The following is a 20,497-nucleotide window of genomic DNA, read 5'->3' as shown; positions in this document are numbered from 1 at the left end:
GTTTCAAAGCTCATTAATTGTCTGTTCAGGGGTTCAATTTCTACCTGGTTCAGTCTTGGGAGGGTGTGTGTGTCCAGGAATGTATCCATTTCTTCTAGATTTTCTAGTTTGCGTGCATAGAGGTGTTTATGTTATTCTCTGACAATTATTTCATTTTCTGTGGGGTCAGTGGCAATATCCCATTTGTCATTTCTAATTGTGTTTATTTGGACCTTCTCTCTTTTATTCTTTATTAGTCCAGTTAATGGTCTATCTAGTTTTATTACTTTTTTCAATTAACCAACTCCTAGGTTCATTAATCTTTTGGCTAGTTTTTCGTGTCTCAACCTCCTTCAGTTCAGCTCTGATCTGGGTTATTTCTTGTCTTCTGCTAGCTTTGATGTTGGTTTTCCCTTGGTTCTCTAGCTCTTTTAGTTGTGATGTTAGATTGTTAAATTGAGATCTTTCTAACTTTTTCGTGTGGGCATTTAATGCTATAAATTTCACTCTTAACACTGCCTTAGCTGTGTCCCAGAGATTCTAGTTCATTTTATCTTTGTTCTCATTAGTTTCAAATAATTTCTTGATTTCTGCCTTAATTTCATTATTTACCCAAAAGTCATTCAGGAGCAGGTTATTCAATTTTCATATTATTGTATGGTTTTCAATAATTTTCTTAGTCTTGATCTCTAATTTTATTGCACTGTGGTCTGTGAGAGTGGTTGTTATGACTTCAGTTCTTTTGCATTTACTGAGGATTTATTATCTTTTGCATTTATTATCTTTTGCATTTATTGTGTGTGATTGTGTGGTTAATTTTAGAATATATGCCATGTGGTGATGAGAAGAATGTATATTCTGTTGTTTTGGAGTGGAGAGTTTTATAGATGTCTTTCAGGTCCATTTGATCCAGTGCTGAGTTCAGGTTCTGAATATCTTTGTTGATTTTCTGCCTCGCTGATTTGTCTAATACTGTCAGCGGGGTGTTGAAGTCTCCCACTATTATTGTGTGAAAGTCTAAGTCTCTTTGAAGGTGTCTAAGAACATGCTTTGTGAATCTGGGTGCTCCTGTGTTAGGTGCATATATATTTAGGATAGTTAGGTCTTCTTATTAAATTGAACCCTTTAGAATTATGTAATGCCCTTCTTTGTCTTTTTTGATCTTTGTTGGTTTAAAGTCTGTTCTGTCTAAAATTAGGATTGCAACCCCTGTTTTTTCCTGTTTTCCATTTGCTTGGTAAACTTTTCTGCATCCCTTTTTTTGAGCCTATGGCTATCATCAAATGTGAGATGGGACTCTAAGACAGCATACTAATGGGTCTTGGTCCTTTATTCAGCTTGCCACTCTGTGCCTTTTAATTGGGGCATTTAGTCTGTTTACATTCGAGGTTGGTATTGATATGTGTGGATTTGATCCTGTCTTCATGATGTTAGCTGGTTATTATGTAGACTTGTTTGTGTGGTTGCATTATAGTGTCACTGGTCTGTATACTTAAATGTGTTTTTCTAGAAGTTAGTAACAGTCTTTCCATATTTAGTGCTTCCTTGAGGAGCTCTTGTAAAGCAAGTCTGGTGGTAATGAATTTTCTCAGCATTTGCTTGCCTGAAAAGAATCTTATTTCTCCTTTCCTTATTAGGTTAATTTGGCCAGACATGAAGTTTTGAGCTGGACTTTCTGTTCTTTAAGAATGTTGAGGCTGGGCATGGTGGCTCACACCTGATCCCAGCACCTTGGGAGGTTGAGGTGGGCAGATCACTTGAGCTCAGGAGTTCAAGACCAGCCTGGGCAACATGGCAAAACCCTGTGTCTACAAAAAGTACAAAAAATTAACTGGGCATGATGGTGTGTGCCTGTAATTCCAGCTACTCAGAAGCCTGAGGTGGGAAGATGGCTTGAGCCCAGGAGTTTGAGGCTACAGTGATCCACTGAGACTCTGTTGAATTGAGGAGAAAGAAAGAAAGAAAGAAAGAAAGAAAGAAAGAAAGAAAGAAAGAAAGAAAGAAAGAAAGAAAGAAAGAAAGAGAGAAAGAAAGAAAGAAAGAGAGAAAGAAAGAGAAAGAAAGAAAAAGAAAGAAAGAAAGAAAGAAAGAAAGAAAGAAAGAAAGAAAGAAAGAAAGAAAGAAAGAAAGAAAGAAAGAAAAAGAAAGAAGGAGGAGGAGGAGGGAAGGAAGGAAGGAAAAGAGGGAAGGAGAAGAAAAGAAAGAAGGAGAGGAAAAGAAAGAAGGAGAGGAAAAGAAAGAGAAAGAAGGAGCTTCAAAGAAAAGCTGTGGTTGTTTTGGACTGTGCCCTCAGACTCCCCCACTGCAGTGACCACCTTTGGGGTATTCATATTCACCCCCATGTGGGGGAAGAGTTCCTAAGAAGGAAAATTTGAAGGTGATTTCCCAGATTCAAGAGCTCAGCTGTTGGAAACTGCTGGGCCTCCCGGACATCTCCTCAGCTGCAAAGGCTCTTGAGTGCCCTGAGGTAGGTGGTGCTGGCTGGGGACTGCACAGAGGAAGAGCTCATCTGCCCTCCCGGCCCTGAGCCCCAGGCCCGCAGACCCACTAGCCTTCTGCATCTGGTCTTCTGATTTGTGTCAAAGGAGCCACAGGTCCCAGTCATATTTGGCCTGGCGAGGGCCCAAGTGCAAGCCGGACACTCTCCTTCAAATGTCACCAGGACTCCTTCCCAGGTGTAGTGGGAGAGAAAAGCTTTCCCTTCACTTTTGGAAGGTTCACTAAAAGATCAACTCACAAAAGGCAGATTAACTGGAGAAAAGACATACAACTTTATTTGATCATAGTTTTGTGTGACACAAGAGCCTTCAGAATGAAGACCCACCCCCACGATGGGGTGCAGAAGCTTATCTACTGCCTTGAGGATGAGGGAAGGCTGGGCTGCATCAATGCAGATTCTCTGCAGATGCAAATCTCCCACCAAAAGGCAGCTTTGCAGGGCCACTTCTGTTTCCTGGCCCTCTGACACCCAACTCAAAATATGTCTAAGAAAAAATACCTTGATTTCTTTTCCAGGAGAGGGAGTGGGAAATTAGGGGAGGGCACGGGCCAAGCTAGAAGGGGAGCTGTTCTTTCCTAGGATGAGGGATAGGGATAGGAACTTCCCCAAGGTCCTCTGAATTAGGGGAAGCAAGGGAAGTCTCGTCCCCAACACGGGTGTCCCCAAGTTTCTGCCAGGGGGATATTGCCTCAGCCTTTGCTAGCTCTGAGCCCCATCCTGGCATGGCCCAGGGCTCAGGGCAAGACCCATGGCAGGTCCAGTGGTGACGGCCACAGGTCTCCCTCCTTGAGGGCCCACTCCAGCTGCTCCTCCCACCAGGCCTGTGTTGCAGGGAGGCCGCTCTGAAATGGTGCTGGGTTCTGAAGTTAATAAATGTTGACATTTAGCAAGTGGGAGCTGTAGGGGTGTTTTATTGGTGTTAATGTGATGTTCACAGGATTAGCGACTCCCCAAATTGTTATCTGGAATAGAGCAAGTGAAGGAAGAATGGATCTCCTCTCCCCCACCACTCAACTTAGGATTTGATTAAAAGCTTCTTCCCACTGATAGAGACAGGATTGAATTAGTGGGCTGTTGTCCTGTGCCTGTGGTCTAGGGAAGGGAGGCTTCAGGAAGGGGGGTGCTTGTCCTCTCTACCTTGCCTCCTTGGTATCCCTTCCTGGGAGCCAGGGGTGCCCCAGCATGATACCCCAAACTTCTCTCTGCAACCCTCCTCTCCCTCAGACCTGAGTTCCAGAAGCTTCTTCAGAGAGGAAGGGTCTCAGGAGGCCTGGCCAGCTTACATTTATCTGGCCTGACCACAGAGAAAGAAGCTGTGGAGACATGCGGGGGCTGCAGGAGCAGCAAGGGGCCTGTGAGGGTTGTCCAGCTCTTGGCAGCTCAAGGTTAGCAACTTGAGGGCTCTAAACAGGCCCCAGGAAACCCAGCCACTCTCATGGGGCTTGTAGTTGTGGTGATGCTCTCCCTCATATTTAAAGACTTTCCAGCAAGGCCCTTCCCATGCCCCAGCCTATACCCTTCTGGTCAGGACAGCACCTCCTCAGTCCCTGGCTTACCCCTTGGTGCTGCCCTTGTGCCTAGCTCTGTTCTCCCATTTGGGCTCACCAGGTGCCCAGGTTTATCCTTAGGCCTCTAGCCGAGTCTCCTCTGAGCATCACCCTCCTTCGCCTCCATGCTGGGTCCTCTAGGGAGGACCATCCACAGCCTTTCCTGGATGCCAAGCTCCAGGCCTGCTCAGGTCTGCCATGAGGAGCCCATCCCCACCTTGGAGGGATGTCTGTGTGTGTGGGTGTGCATGAATGCAGCCACAGGTGTGTGCACACGCATGATGCATGTACTTCAACACATGTATTAGCTCTCAGTTTTCTAGATACTGGAGACCAGTCCCAAGAGGGTCCAGAACCCAGTCCTGCTGTGCCTCAGTGCAGCCTGTGTCATGCCTCTGATGGCTGCCAGGAAGGGAACAGCGACCCTCATCTGGCATTGAGCTCTGGGCTTTACATGCACCATTCTATTTAATGCTTGTAACAAGCTGATATGGTTTGGCTCTATGTCCCCACCCAAATATCACCCTGAATTGTAGTAATCCCCACCTGTCAAGGGTGGGGCCAGCTGGAGATAATTGAATCATGGGGGTGGTTTCCCCCATGCTGTTCTTGTGATAATGGATAAGTTTCATGAGAGTTGATGGTTTTATAAATGAGAGTTCCTCTGCACAAGCTCTGTTGCGTGTCACCATGTAAGATGTGCCTTTGCTTCTTCTTTGCCTTCCACCATGATTGAGAGGCCTCACCAGGCCATGTGGAGCCATGTAAACCTCTTTTCTTAATAAATCACCCAGTCTTGGGTATGTCATTATTAGCAGCATGAGAACAGACTAATATACAACCCAATGAGAAAGCTACTGCAAGTACTCCCATTTCACAGCTAAGAAACAGAGGATCCACCCAAGGTAGCAGAAAGCAACTGGCCAGCTTGGGGGTTGCCCTGGGTCTGTCTGACCCCACCGCTCACAGTCAATCTCCTCCATTGCCTCTGACTGGGTGCAGGCTGGGCTCATGCCTGGAGGCGGTGAACAGTGTCCATAGATGGCTCCCTATCACTTCCTCCCCCATCAGTTCACAAAGTGTCCCCACGCATGTCATCTTCCAGACCACAGTCCTCACTTCATCCTTAGAGAGAGTCCCACTCTCTGGGACTGGTGCCAGGGTGCTGCACATGCTGGCCACCACATACCCCACCACAGAAAACTAGAGAACTTATTTTTGTTTTTTTTTTTACTTTTTAATGGAAAATTTCAGAAACTAGTATAGTGAACTCCCATGTACTCATCACCCAGCTTCAAAAATTATCAACATTTACTAATCTTATTTCATCTATTCTCCCTCATGCACTTTTTGTCTGAAGATTTTAAGCAAATCTCAGACATTCTTTCATTTCACCTGTAAATATTTCAGTGTGCATAAGGACTTCTTTTCCCTTAACCTAATTACACCATTAACTCACCTAACAAAATGAGCAATGGCTTTTTAATATTATGTAATACTCTACGTTCAAATTTCTCCAGTTGCCTGCTAAATAGCTTTTCACAGTTAATTTGTTCAAATTGGGATCCAGGCCAGGTGTGGTGGTTCATGCCTGTAATCCCAGCACTTTGGGAGGGTGAGGCGAGCAGATCACTTGAGGTCAGGAATTTGAGACCAGCATGGCCAACATGACGAAACCCCATCTCTACTAAAAATACAAAAATTAGTATGGCATTGTGGTGGGTGCCTGTAGTCCCAGCTACTCAGGAAGCTGAGGCAGGAGAATTGCTTAAACCTGGGTGGCAGAGGTTGCAGTGAGCTGAGATTGCACCACTGCACTCCGGCCTGGGAGACAGAGTGAGATTCTGTCTCAAAAACAAAACAAAACAAGTCAAGATCCAAACGAGGCCTGTCCATTGCATGGGGTTGATGTCTCCTGAATCTTTAACTGCCCGGCCTCTTCACCCCACTCCCTCCTGCCCCCACCACCTTAAATAGGTCATTGTCCTGTGGAATGTCCCACATTCTCAGTGACTTATTGCATTCTCATGATGTTATTTAACATCCTCTTCAGTCTCCCTAAAGATCTTTACAGAAATATAAAATGGTTACATCTTTCCCCTGCTTGAAACCCTTCTACAATTTCCTGTTGCTCTGAAAAGAAAATCCATACCCTTTTCTTGGCCTTTGCAAGGACCTGCCCTTATGATCGGTCAAACCTCACCTCCCACCTCTCCACCCTCTGTCCTGTTCCCTCAGCTTTGCTCCAGTCCCGTCTGTCTCCTTTTCCTACTTTGGAACTGTAACTGGTGGAGGGTTTTGACTATGAGTTGTCTAGGTTCTTGGCATTTTGAACAAAGAATTGTAAAAAATGCTGTAACAAAGCAATGGAAGAATAAAGCAATGAAAGCATAGATTTATTGAAACCAAAGTACACTCCACAGAGTGGGAGTAGGCTTGAGCAGGGGGCTCAAAAGCACTGTTACAGAATTTTCTGGGGTTTAAATATCCTCTAGAGGTTTCCCATTGGTTTCTTGGTTTACATCCTATGTAAATGAAGTAGTGGCCTGCAAACAGTCTGATTGGCTGTGGAAGGTGACCAGTCAGAGGCTGAACTGAAGTTACAAAGTTACACCCCTATGCAAACATCCCATTGGTTGTGGGAGGGGACCAATGGGAGCCTGAAGTGAAGTTACAAAATTATACCCCTGTGCAAATGAAGACTAGGCCCGTGACCAGTCTGATTGGTTGTAGGAGGGGACCAGTCAGAGATACTTTCCATTTCTCACCTGGACACAAAAAGATGGGGGGTTGCAAAAGGAGTAGCCTTTTGTTACTTTTGTTCTTTTGTTACTAGGGTGTGGAGTGTTGGGGTTTTCCTTTTGACTTAGTTTTAGGAAGTCAGTGTAATTGGCCTTAGGTTCCCTGCCTCCGGACCCTATTCTGCCTCAAAACCACAGGCTGCTTGCTGCCTCTAGCCTTACAGAGTGTTTCTTCTGCCGGGAACGCCACTCTTTCCCACCTCTGCCAGCAGCCACCAGCCATCCCTTCCTAATAGCCAGCTCTCCCATTAAAGTGCCCTCCCCAGGCAGTGGCCTGGCCTGGCCACCCTGCTTCAGTAGATCCCCTCCCCGAGTTGCTTCCCAGCTTAATCTCTTTTTTTGTATCCATTGTGCTTCTCAAAATTTGTAGTTGTTTTTATCTATTTGTTTCTTTTTAAAGTGTTTAACTGCCTTCTCCCCGCTCTGCCACCAAGAATGTAAGCTTCATGAGGACAGGGCTGTGTCTGTCTGGTATCTCTGAGACCTACAGCAAAGTTTGGAACATAATATTAGTAGATGTCCAAGTATTTGTTGATTGATAGGATAAATGGAAGGGAGGCAGGAAGAAGAAGAGGTTTGTCTTTCCAAGAATTCACAATCTGGTTGGGGAAGCAGGAAAACAAAGAGAATAGAAGACCTTTCAATCAACCAATTAATATCTATTAAACACTAACTAATAACCACCACACTTTTCCAGGCATACAAGGGATATCTTAGGTGTTAATAGCACTATGTTAAAGTATAAACTAGTGCACTCTAAGTGCTCCAGAGCCTGGGCGGCAAGGGGTTTGGTTAGGACAATATTGAAGAGGCCTGAAGGCTCTTTCCTTCCTGGAGGGCTTCAAGGAGGAGGCCATCCTGAACTGAGCCTCCATTCACAAAAAACCCTCCCATTTCCATAGTGCCCTAGGATTCCAAAGGACGCCTGTGACGATTTTCACCTTTATAGAGAGAAGGAAGTTGAGACTTGGCCATTTTCCCAGGTCCCACAGCTAGTAGGTGACAGAAGTGGGAGTCGAGCCCAAACTTTGTGGCCCCTCCACCCTCCATGATGGGCAGACAGGCACGGGGAGGAGGAAGGCAGATGGTAGGCAGGCACTGAACAAGCAGGGGCCCAGGAGGGTGCCTCGGGAGGTGAGAACTGTACTTCCAGCCCAAAACTGTAGATCCAACCTCCGCCTCCCGGATTCAAGTGATTCTCCTGCCTCAGCCTCCTGAGTAGCTGGGATTACAGGTGCCCACCACCACACCTGGCTAAATTTTGTATTTTTAGTAGAGATGGGGTTTCAACATGTCAGCTAAGCTGGTCTCAAACTCCTGACCTCAGGTGATTCTCCTGTCTCAGCCTCCCAAAGTGCTGGGATTATAGGCATGAGCCACCGCGCCCAGCCAATCTCTACCATTTTATTAAGTCATCCTTTAGCTTAAAAAATGTTTTTGGTCTTATTTACTTTGCTTCTTTTTTATCTTTTGCTTTTACATGCAAGTAGGGAGACAGCAAAATCACAGAGGAGAGGCCAAGAGGGAGGTTCCCGGGCTAATGAGGCTGGATCTTGAGGCCAGGGACCCCAGGGCATGAGCTTTGGCCCCAGAATGGTCCTCCAGGAAAGGCTGCCATTCCCACTTTAAAATGACTCATTTCAGCAACGCAGAGATTCACAGGGCAAATGACTCTCACAGAGAAGATAAGATTAGCCCCTCCACAGCCCAGAGGGCTTACCGGAACAGGGCTTTTAACTTATTTCTGGGAGAGTAAGTGACATCTTGATGAAACCATTTTGACATGAAGACACTTGATGTGGCCTCTAAAGCAGCCATTAAACTTATAGTTTGCTCTTTCTGCCAAGTTACAGCAAAGCAGACTCCTCATCCCTTCCCCAAAACCCACGCTAGGGGCACAGGAAGAGGCAAGCATCTCTATAGCAAACACTTCTGGATAATAAGCCACCATCGAAATGTCTCCTGTGTTAAACGTGAGGGGTCATAACATTCTTTTATTCTAATGTTTGGGGTTTTGGTTATTTAGACATATGGATGCCCTTTAAAAGCACCGTGCTGTTTGTGTTTCTGAAATTTAAGCAAATGAACTCATGCTATCAATTCCATTCTGTGTCTTACATTTCTTCCTTCTGGGTTGCCTGGGAGATCTTCCCAGTTGCTCAATGAAGACCCAGTTCATTACTTCTGACGGCTGCGTGGTATTCCACCCTGCACAAACATGTTCTATTTACCCATCCCCTAGTGAAGGACACCAGGCTGACACAGATCCAGACCAGCACGACTGTCTCATCCTTGTACACGTCTCTCGTGGGCCCGTGTGCCGCTCTCTGAAGCTGTATGCCAAGGGTAAGTACCAGTGATGGGGAAGGTTCATGCTTAACTTTTTTTTTTTTTTTTTTTTTTTTTGAGACTAGTTCTTGCTCTGTCACCCAGGCTGGAGTGCAGTGGCATGATCTCTACTCACTGCAATCTCTACCTCCCAACGCAAAGCTATTAATAATACAGGTTTCTTTGCAACCTGGCTGTCCTGGTTCACATTTCCTAACAAGAGGGACTGAAAGGTTTTCCCTTTCCCACTTCCTCACTAGTACTCGATATGATTACAATTTTCTGTTTTTTGCCAATCTGAGGGGTTAAAATGGTACCTTCTTATTTTAATTTGAATTAAAGAGATGAGGCAATTCTTTTTACAGTTATTAGTTATTCAAATGTCCACTTCAGTGAATGGCTGATTTAAATACTCTTCCTTTTTTTTTCCTGCCATTGGATTCATGTGTTTTTCTTATGGATTTGCTCTTATTTATAGAAGCTGGAGAGTAAACATTTGCCAGTTTTAGACTTTTAAAAATATCCACTTTCAGCAGGGTGCGGTGGCTCATGCCTGTAGTCTCAGCACTTTGGGAGGCCGAGGTGAGTGGATCACTTGAGGTCAAGAGTTCAAGACCAGCCTGGCCAATATGGTGAAATTCCCTCTCTACTAAAAAAATACAAAAAAAATCAGCCAGGTGTGATGGTGAGCACCTGTAGTCTCAGCTACTTGGGAGGCTGAGGCACGAGACTCGCTTGAACCCAGGAGGCGGAGGTTGCAGTGAGCTGAGATCACACTACTGCACTCTAGCCTGGGTGACAGAGCAAGACTCTGTCTAAAAAAAAAGAAATCTGCTTTCACTCTGTCATCCCATTGTTAACTTTGTTTATACTGGTTGTCGTTTGTCTTTTTTTATTTTTTTTTTAAACAGAAATCTCTAATGTTGATGTAATCAAATCCATTTATTTTTGTGTCTAATGGTTTATGTAATTTTTTATTTTTAATCTTTTCAAATAAAGACTAACTTGAATCTTGACTGATAAAGAAAAAAAGAATAAAAAAATATTAACTCTGAGGTTCAGAGTTATTTTTATTTTTAGTTATTTATCTATTTATTTTTTGAGACAGGGTCTTGCTCTGTTGCCCAGGCTGGACTACAGTAGTGCAGTCTCGGCTCACTGCAGCCTTGACCTCCTAAGTTCAACCAATCCTCCTACCTCAGCCTCCTAAGTGGCTGGGACTACAGGTGTGCCACCACACCTGGCTAATTTTTTTTTTGGTTGAGATGGCGTGTCATCATGTTGTCCAGGCTGGTCCTGAACTCTGGGCTCAGGAGATCCACCCGCCTTAGCCTCCCAAAGTACTGGGATTACAAGCCTGAGCCACCATACCTGGCCAGAGTTATTTTTAATACATTTTCTTTTATTAATATTATTGTTTATCATTTTACTTTTCACATTTAGGTCTTTCTCCAGTTGGATTTTTTTTTTAATGTTGTATCAAGTAGGAGCCCAACTTAACTTCTTTCCAAAGCAGTGAACCACTATTACTGATACTCTGCACTAAGCAACTCATCCTTCCCTCACTGATTTGTGATGTGTCCTCTATCATATGCTGCATTCCCTTGTAGTTTTTTAATTTAGACTTGTTTTTATTTAGTAAATGTATGTATGTACGTCTACATCTGTCCCTAGTCTCTTACTCTGTTTCTTCAGCCTGTCTGTCCCTATGCCAATAACACACTGCTTTTACTATTATGACCTTGTCATCATAGTTTGATTATCAGCAGAACAAATGTTGCCTGTTTTTCTTTTAAAATTGGATTTGCTATTTGTGGATCTCAATTCTTCTCTACAAATTTTATAATCGAGTTGTTTTATTCTCCAAAAATCCTCCTGGAATTTAATTAAATGTAGAAATTCATTTGGGGCTAATAGGCATCTTTCTAAGATTAAATTATCTCAAACATGGATATAGTACTTCTATTTATTTAGGTCTTTTATATAATGGCCTTTAGCAGAGTTCACTTTTTTTTTTTTTTTTCCTTTATGCTTGGGCCTTCTTTGTTATCTTAATTCTTAGGAACTTTGTGATCTTCATCGCCATTATCAGAGGCAAGTTTACTTTCCAGGATCCTGGGAGGGGGCCAGAAAAGTGCCTCTATCATTGTAAACATTTAAAAGTAGAGTATTTTAACCACAATTGGTTAAGGCTGCTGTCTCTTTCCATCCCAAGTTCCCCTCCATCACATCTCCCTTAACATCGGCACTGGAGTGATCACAAGTGCTTTGGAGCGCCAGCTGAGAGGAATTTGAGATGGGGATACACTAACTTGGGGTTGATGGGATGTATTTATATGTCTCAGGATCACATCCAAGTCTAGTTAAGTCATGGCTAGATGTCTTGGTGTCAGAGTGACTTTCAGAAATTCCTGGAATTCATTCCAGCCACTCTCCTGACTCACTGGATATCTAAACATAAAAGTGCAAAGACAGCAGTTAATTTTTTTTTTTTTTTTTTTTTTTTTTTTTTTGAGACGGAGTCTCGCTCTGTCGCCCAGCCCAGGCTGGAGTGCAGTGGCGCGATCTCGGCTCACTGCAAGCTCCGCCTCCCGGGTTCACGCCATTCTCCTGCCTCAGCCTCCCGAGTAGCTGGGACTACAGGCGCCCACAACCGCGCCCGGCTAATTTTTTGTATTTTTAGTAGAGACGGGGTTTCACCGTGGTCTCGATCTCCTGACCTTGTGATCCGCCCGCCTCGGCCTCCCAAAGTGCTGGGATTACAGGCGTGAGCCACCGCGCCCGGCCAGCAGTTAATTTTTTTAATGTGCTTTTCTGTTGTCATGCTCATTACATTTTTCAGTTTTTAAAAATTGTAATTAGTTGTGATTTCTAGCTCTAAATAAACATTTATTTTATACCTAATTTTGAATCTGTAGTTTTATTTTATTTTTCTGAAAGAGAGCTCCCCAAATTGCACAAACTTCCACTCCTTAAAACTCGGATTTGAGCCAGGCCCGGTGGCTCACACCCATAATTCCAACATTTTGGGAGGCTGAGGCAGGCAGATCTTTTGAGGTGAAGAGTTTGAGGCCACCCTGGACAACATAGTGAGATCCTGTCTCTATTAAAAAAAAACAAAAAACAAAAAAAGACACCTGAATTTGTCCATGGATATTATCAATGGTATTGATGTTTTGTGTATTCAAATTTCTATTTTGATCTAGAATCCAGCAACCTTACTAAACTCTCTTACTAGTCCTAAAAGTTCATCTGTTGACTTGTTTGGGTTTTCTCATCAAATTATCATATCATCTGCAAATAGTGACTTTTTATCTCTTTCTTTCTAATATTATATATATATAAATATATATATATATTAATACAGGGTCTTGCTCTGCCACCCAGGCTGGAGTACAGTGGCACCACCTCGGCTCACTGCAACCTCCACCTCCCAGGCTCAAGTGATCTTCCCACCTCAACCTCCCAAGTAGCTGGGATTACAGACTACAGGCACATACCATCATGCCCAGCTAATTTTTGTTGTTGTTGTTGTTGTTTTTTGCAGAGATGGGGTTTTGCCATATTGCCCAGACTGGTCTCCAACTCCTGGGCTCAAGCAATTTGCCCACCTCAGCCTCCCAAAATGCTGATATTACAGGCATGAGCTACCACACCTGGCCCCAATATTATATTTTTCATTTCTTTTTCTTGATGTATTGCATGGGTCATGACCTTCATTATTCTGTTGAACAGCATAGCAGTGACAGGGGATGTTATTTTCTTGTTCCCAACCTTAATAAGAATTCATCAAAAGTGTCTTCTTTAAGCATGAGTTTGCTGCAGGGTTTTGTTAGCTAATTTTTATGAAGTTAAGAAAACTAGTTTTCTTAGAGTTTTTTTTAAAAACTCAACTTTTGGTGTTGAATTTTATCAGAAGTTTTTTGCATCCACCCAGAAGACCCTATAATTTTTCTCTTTTATTCCTTTAAATCAGGGTTGACAAAATGTAGGCTGTAGACCAAGTTAGGTTGCTGCCTGTTTTTCACAATGCTTAATTGGAACAGAGCCACACCCATTATTTACATATTGTTTATGGCTGCTTTCACACTACAATGGAAAAGTTGCATAAGGAGATAGACACCAGCTAGCCCACAAATCCTAAATGATTTATTATCTGGTCTTCAACAAGAAAAAGTTGTCTAACTTCTGCTTTAAAGTGATGGATTACATTGATATACTGTACTTTCTAATACTGAACTACTTTCTCATTACTGAAATAAATCCTTTCCATTCAGTCAATTTTTTTTCATTGTAGCATAACCTACTTCAGGAAATTACACAAATCTTAGATGTACAACTTGATGAATTTCTACATATGTATACACATTTAAATATCACTCAGACCAAGATTCTGAGTATTTCCAGCAATATAGTAGGCTTTCTTATGCTCTCAGCCAGTTTACACTGCCAACCCCCTCACCCTCAAGGTAACAATTCTGAACTCCCTCGCTATAGATCCATTTTCTTATCTTGAAATTCTTAGAAATGGAATCATATAGTGTGTGGTCTTACGTGTCTGACTTTTTCACTGAACAGTAAGGATCCAATTATACTATGTATGTTGGTAGTTAGATGCTTCATATTATTTAGTATTATGTTATTTGAAAAATTATGCATTTTAAAATATAGTATTAGATTCAGTTGATACCTTACTAAAGGTTTTTTACCTATATTTGTAAATAAAAGTGGCCTAGGCCAGGTGCAGTGGTTCACACCTGTCATCCCAGCACTTCGGGAGCCCGAGGCAGGTGGATCACAAGGTCAGGAGTTTGAGAACAGCCTAGCCAACATGGTGAAACCCCATCTCTAGTAAAAATACAAAAATTAGCTGGGTGTGGTGGCGGGCATCTGTAATCCCAGCTACTCGGGGGGCTGAGGCAGGAGAATCGTTTGAACCCGGGAGGCGGAAGTTGGGTTGCAGTGAGCCAAGATCATGCCATTGCACTCCAGCCTGGGCAACAAGAGCAAAACTCCATCTCAAAAAAAAGTGGCCTAACATTTCCTTTTTGTATTGTGTCTTTTTCTTTTTTTGAATTAAGTTTATACAAGTTATATCAAGTTCATGAAACAGTCTGAGCAGCTTTTCTTCTTTTCTATTTCTGCAACAATTTGTGTTACATACCAATTAGCTGAGTTTTTTTCTTCCCACTACCTCAGCTTTATTGAGGTATAATTGGAATATGAAACACTGAACATATATAATGTGCATAATTAGCTGTCTCTTCAAATGTCGGTAGACCTTACCTATAAAATAGCCTGAGCCTTTGGACTTTCAAGATGGCAGGGAGATTTTTATAATTGCCATTTAAATCTGTCTGCTATTTTGCTATTACTTTTCTATTTATCTTGTATCAATTTCAGCATTATATATTTTCCAGAAATTTGTGCATTTCATCTAGGTTTTCAATGTATATAGTTGTATATGTGTATTATTGTTCTAGTATTATTTTTATATTTTAAAATATTAGTTTTAGCCCCTGTTTAATTCTGTGGTTTGGTTATTTGAAATGTTGTCTTCTGTTCTTGATGTTTCTTTTATCAGTATTTTTAAAGAAGTTTATTTTGTGAGTGTTTTCAAAAAAATTTGTTTTTACTCATCCTTCATATTGTTTTTGTTGTTCTTGATATTGTTCTCTACTTCATTGACTTCTGCTCTTACCTTATCATTTCTCCTTTTCTTGTTTATTTGGGTGTTCTCTACTATTTTCTCTTCTAGGTTTGAGTACATAGTTCCTTTGCTTTCAGAATTTTTTGTTTTCTGAGAGATTTACTTAAAGCTATAAATTTTCCTCTTGCTATGCTTTAGCAGTATTGTTGATACGTAGAGCTTTTTTTACATTCAGTTCTAAGTAATTCATAACTTCCCTTAAGATTCCCTCTTTAATCCAAAGGCCAGAAAGTAGTAGGTTTTTATTTTTCAGACATAGAAGATAGTTTGGCTATTCTTTTCATCTCTTCCCACCTCCTGTCTCTCTTGACTACTATCATGTTGATATTATTTGGATATTAGCTGTAGATATATATTCATCATTTATTCAAGCATCAATAAAATTTAATAAATTTCTTTCTTTCTTTCTCTCTGTCTCTCTGTCTCTCTCTCTCTCTCTCTCTCTCTCTCTCTCTCTCTCTCTCTCTCTTTCTTTCTTTCTTTCTAGATGGAGTTTCACTCTTGTTTCCCGGGCTGGAATGCAATGGTGTGATTTCAGTTCACCGCAACCTCTGCCTCCCAGGTTCAAGCGATTCTCCTGCCTCAGCCTCCCAAGAAGGTAGGATTACAGACATGTGCCACCATGCCCGGGTAACTTTGTATTTTTAGTAGAGACAGGGTTTCTCCATGTAGGTCAGGCTGGTCTCAAACTCCCGACCTCAGGTGATCCACATGCCTCAGCTTCCCAAAGTGCTGGGATTACAGGCTTGAGCAACCACACCTGGCCAATAAGTTCTTTTCCAATCCTATTTTTCTCATACTACCTCTTAGAGTCACTTTATATTATTATTATTATTATTATTATTATTATTTTGAGGCAGAGTTTCGCTCTTCACCAAGGCTAGAGTACAGTGGTGCGATACTAGGTCACTGCAGCCTTGATTTCCGGGGCTCAAGCAATCGTCCCACCTCAGTCCTGAGTAGCTGGGACTACAGGAGCGCACCAGCCCACTTTTTTAAAAAATTGCTGAAATACATTTTTCATGCAATCTTTATGCCTGAAAATAACTTTACTTTGGCTTCATATTTAAATTAATATTTAGCAGTGTTATGGAATCTTTGGGGTATCATTTTTCTGGCTGGAAACCTCTGTGGCCAGTGGCACCTTTGCCCAAGTTTTGTTTGAGAATGCTGGACTTGTTTCACCCTCTTGGCCTGGTAGGCTGTGCTCAGCTCATGCTAGTGATCTGGGTCCCATGCCTGCCAAGGGCAAGTCAGGCATGGAATGGTGAAAGGTGTGTGAGCAAGCATGGGGTCCAGCCACTGCTCACAGTCAGACATGCCAGCTGCTGCAATGGGGTGGGTAGCTTCAGGTGCTGGCATGGGCATTGGCTCTCTATGAGACTGCACCCAGACAAGGCACACAGCAAGCAGCTTCCACACTGGATCGGGGAACACAAGGGCACCTAGAAACTTGGAGATACCAGGAATCACAGGGCCCCAAAAAGAGAGTCACAGTCCTGACTTGGGGAGCTCCCAGGTCTGGGGTCCCTGAAGGGCCGCAGCTCTTCTCTCCTCTTCACTCACAATGTGGCAAGCAAGCAGCATGTTTCAGTCCTGTTGGTGTTACAGCTCTTTTAGCCACGCTATTTGATGGGTCCTGAGTTCTTCTCCTGTGACCAGGAAGAATGGGGTACACAGACAAGTGGAGGGTGAGCAAGATGAAGAGATTTATTGAGTGATAGAACAGCTCAGTCTCCCCCAGGGGGCGGCTCCTTTCCACAGCCAGGGTGTCCCAACAGGTGTTCAGCTCCTGGCAGAGAGGAGACCCTGGAGTGGGAAACTCCTCTCTGCAGGCAGGTCATCCAGTTGTCTCTGCAGTTCTCAGCAGAGAGGAGGCCCTGAAGTGGGTTACTTCCCTCTGCAGCTGGTCATCAGACATCTCAGCTCTGGCTGAGCCTGGGGCTTTTATGGGCCTCAGAGGGGAGGAAGCGCATGCTGATTGGTCCATGGATGACCACAGGCAGGTGGAAAGGCATGTGGTCCACAGGACTGGCCCTCCTGGCCTGAAGGTGGGGGCCTCACTGGGACCCACCTGCTTCTGCCCAAGAGTCTGTCTGCCTCCTGCTGCCTTTCACGGGGCCCAGGCTGTTTGTGCCAATGGGTGCCTGCAGACCAGTGCCAAGCTGCCCTCACCACCCCCTTGGCTTCCCTCCCATGCTCCTTGGTGCCCAAAGTCCAGAAGGGGCCAAGGTGGCAGACGGCTGGTGTGTCAGCACTGCCCCAAGCATGTGCACACCCAGCTGGGCTGTGACAACAACCAGACTTGGCCCCGACTTTGCTCTGAGATGAGAGTCAGCACAGACAGCAGGGAGAAGCAAGGCAGCAGGAGCAGGCACTTCCAAGCCTGCAAGGGCAGAGGGGGTGACGAGGTCTTCTTGGGCCCCTAAGAGCATATGGAGGTTCAAGTTCACAACCCCAACTTGGGCAGCTGCAGCTGCAGCTGCACCTAGGAGGGCAGGGCTGCTGCCTACTTCTGGCTCCAGCCAGCTCTGTGGAGCATGCAGCCCCGGCCATGCGCCCTGGCAGCCTGGGGCAGGGGCTGCAGTCCTCACTGAGCCCAGGCCAGTGTTCAGGGCAGGGTGGCATCGCCACAAGCTCCTGGCATTGCCCTGGTGCTCAGGGGCAGCCCAAGGCAAAGTGGATCTCAGGACCTGGGCCCAGCCATCTGGAGTGTCAGGCTCGGTGGTCTCCCATCACAGGGCAGACCCCAGAGACACAGACCAGGCAGCCCCTGGTGGCCCCTCGCAGAGTCTCCTCCTGAGGCACAGGAACCTGGCACCCTTGGGGCATAGGCACAGTGGCTGTGCCCCACTGGCCAGTCCCTAAAGCAGGCGCTACTCCCATTTTCCTCCCCAACCCCTGAAACACAGCCCCAGCTATGCACCCCAGGCCTGGTCCCCCACCCCCACCCCACCCCACTCTGTGTGCAAGCACAGCACTGGCCCTGGCCCAGCTCCGCCTCAGGGCCTCTCTCTTCCCAGGGTGGTGGGCTGTGAGGGAGCTATCTGCCTCCTCCCAGCACTCTCCCAGCAGCAACCAGCATGATGGCAGCAGCCGCTCCGGACAGCCCACCACTGTTATCAGTGGTATACAAAATTCTAGGTTCAAATTATTTTTTCCCAACAGTTTCTCGATGTCGCTTGATTATTGTTTCAGTGTCAGTTTAATTCTCCTTATTTGTAGGTGATATGCTTTTCTCTGTGGAATCTTTCTGTCTTTGTTTCCTGTGTGCTTAAATTTCACTTTAACACCAGCAACAAGCGGAATTTGAAATTAAAAATACAGTATCATTTACATTAGCACTCAAAAAAAATGAACTACTTAGATATAAATCTAACTCTCTTTCTATATATGATGAGAATTATAAAACTCTGATTAAAGAAATCAAAAAACTGCATAAATGGAGATATATTCCATGTTCATGAAAAGGAAAACTCGATATTTTCAAGTTGTCCATTCTTCCCAACTTGATTTATAGTTCATTGCAACCCAATTAAAATCCAAGTAAGTTATTTTGTGGAGATTGACAAACAAAAAGTTTATATGGAGAGGCAAAAGACCCAGAATAGCCAACACAATACTGAAGGAGAAAAACAAAATCAGAGAACAGACACTATCTTACTTCGAAACTTACTGTAAACCTATAGTAATTAAGACAGTGTGGCATTGGTAAAAGAAGAGGCAACTAAATCAACAGAATAGAATAGAAAGCAGGACATAGACCCATATAAATGTAGTCAACTGATCGTTGATAAAGGAGCAAAGGCAATACAATGGAGAAAATTTAGCCTTTTCAACAAATAGTGCTAGAACAACTGGACACTCACATGCCAAAAAAAAAAAAAAAAAAAAAAAGAGATTCTAGACACATTCACAAAAATAGCCTTCACAAAAATAAACTCAAAATGGATCACAGAAACTATAAAACTCCTAGAAGATAACATAGGAGAAAATCTAAATGACCTTGAATTCGGTGATGACTTTTTAGATATAACACCAAAGGCACAACCCATGAAAGAAATAATTGATAATCAGGGGCACATTAACATTGAAAACTTCTAGGCTGGGCACAGTGACTGACGCCTGTAATCCCAGCACTTTGGGAGGCCTAGGCGGGCGGATCACTTGAGGTCAGGAGTTCGAGACCAGCCTGGTGAAAACTCATCTCTACTAAAAATACAAAAATTAGCCAGGCATAGTGGTGCATGCCTATAATCCCTGCTATTCAGGAGGCTGAGGCACAAGAATCATTTGAACCCAGGAGGCGGAGGTTGCAGTGAGCCGAGATCGCGCCACTGTACTCCAGCCTGGGTAACAGAGTGAGACTCCATCTCAAAAAAAATATATATATATATATTTAAAAACTTCTAAGTTGGACACAGTAGGACACATCCGTTATCCCATCTACTCCAGAGAGGCAGGAGGGTCGCTTGAGCCCAGAAGTTTGAGACCAGCCTGGGAGATATAGGGAGACTCCCATCTCCAGAAATGAAAAAAAAAAATTTTAACTGCTCTGCAAAAGACACTGTCAAGAGAATGAGAAGACAAGCCACAAACTGGGAGAAAATATTTGCAAAAGACATATCTGATAAAGGACCGTTATCCAAAATATACAAATAATTAAAAAAAAAAATCAACACAACAAAAAGAAAACAAACAACCCAATTAAAAAATAGGCAAAAGATCTGGACACTTCAGCAAAGAAGATACACAGATGGCAAATAAGCATATTGAAAGATGCTTAGCATCAGATGTCATGAGGAAGTTGCAAATTGCAAATTAAAACAATAATGACATATCATTACACACCTATTAGAATGACCAAATCCAAAACACTGACACCACAAAATGCTGGTGAAAGCAGGGAGTAATGAGAGCTCTCATTCACTGCTGGTGGAGAGGCAAAATAGAACAGCCACGGTGGAAGACAGTTAGGTTGTTTCTTCCAAATTAAACATACTCTTACCATCAAATCCAGCAAGCCCACTCTTTGGTATTTGCCCAAAGGAGTTGAAAAGTTATGTCCACACAAAAATCTGTACACAGATGTTTATAACAGCTTTATTCATAACTGGTAAAACTTAGAAGCAACCAAAATGTCCTTCAGTAGGTGAATGGATAAACAAACTGTGGTACATCCTGACAATGGAATACTATTCACTGCTAAAAAGAAATGAGCCACGATCATGCCTGTAATCCCAGCACTTTGGGAGGCCAAGGCGGGCTGATCACCTGAGGTCAGGAGTTCGAGACTGGCCTGGCCAACATGGTGAAACCCCGTCTCTACTAAAAATACAAAAATTAGCCATGCATGGTGGTGGGCGCCTGTAATCCCATCTACTCAGGAGGCTGAGACAGGAGAATCGCTTGAACACCAGAGGCAGAGGTTGTGGTGAGCTGAGATCATGACACTGCACTGCAGCCTGGGTGACTCTGCCAAAAAAAAAAAAAAAAAAAAATGAGCCATGAAAAGACATGGAATAATCTTAAATACATATTACTAAGTGGAACAAGCAGATCTGAAAAGGCTACATACAATACGATTCCAGCTGTAAGGTGTTCTTGAAAAGGCAAAACTATGGAGACAGCA

At 43.6% G+C, this 20,497-nt stretch overlaps 1 protein-coding gene across 4 annotated transcripts in view; it reads right to left on the bottom strand.

Annotated features, from left to right (window-relative positions):
* LOC123568680 (uncharacterized) overlaps positions 1-20,497 on the bottom strand; it is a 183,234-nt gene that overhangs the window by 15,762 nt on the left and 146,975 nt on the right. The window contains exon 3 of one of the 4 annotated variants that reach the window (XM_065529106.2): positions 19,957-20,340. The exons of 1 other annotated variant lie outside the window; for it this stretch is intronic. In XM_065529106.2, the coding sequence (XP_065385178.1) occupies positions 20,136-20,340 (205 nt within the window). In that variant the 3' untranslated portion in view covers positions 19,957-20,135. Of the gene's footprint in view, positions 1-19,956; positions 20,341-20,497 lie in introns of those variants that run through there. 2 more of the 4 variants (XM_065529107.2, XR_012423793.1) reach the window with 2 other exon arrangements.

Source organism: Macaca fascicularis, chromosome 14 (assembly GCF_037993035.2).
Source record: "Macaca fascicularis isolate 582-1 chromosome 14, T2T-MFA8v1.1".
Classification (NCBI taxonomy): domain Eukaryota; kingdom Metazoa; phylum Chordata; class Mammalia; order Primates; family Cercopithecidae; genus Macaca; species Macaca fascicularis.
Note: the sequence above shows the minus strand (reverse complement) of the source record. Positions and strands in the feature narration are given on the sequence as shown.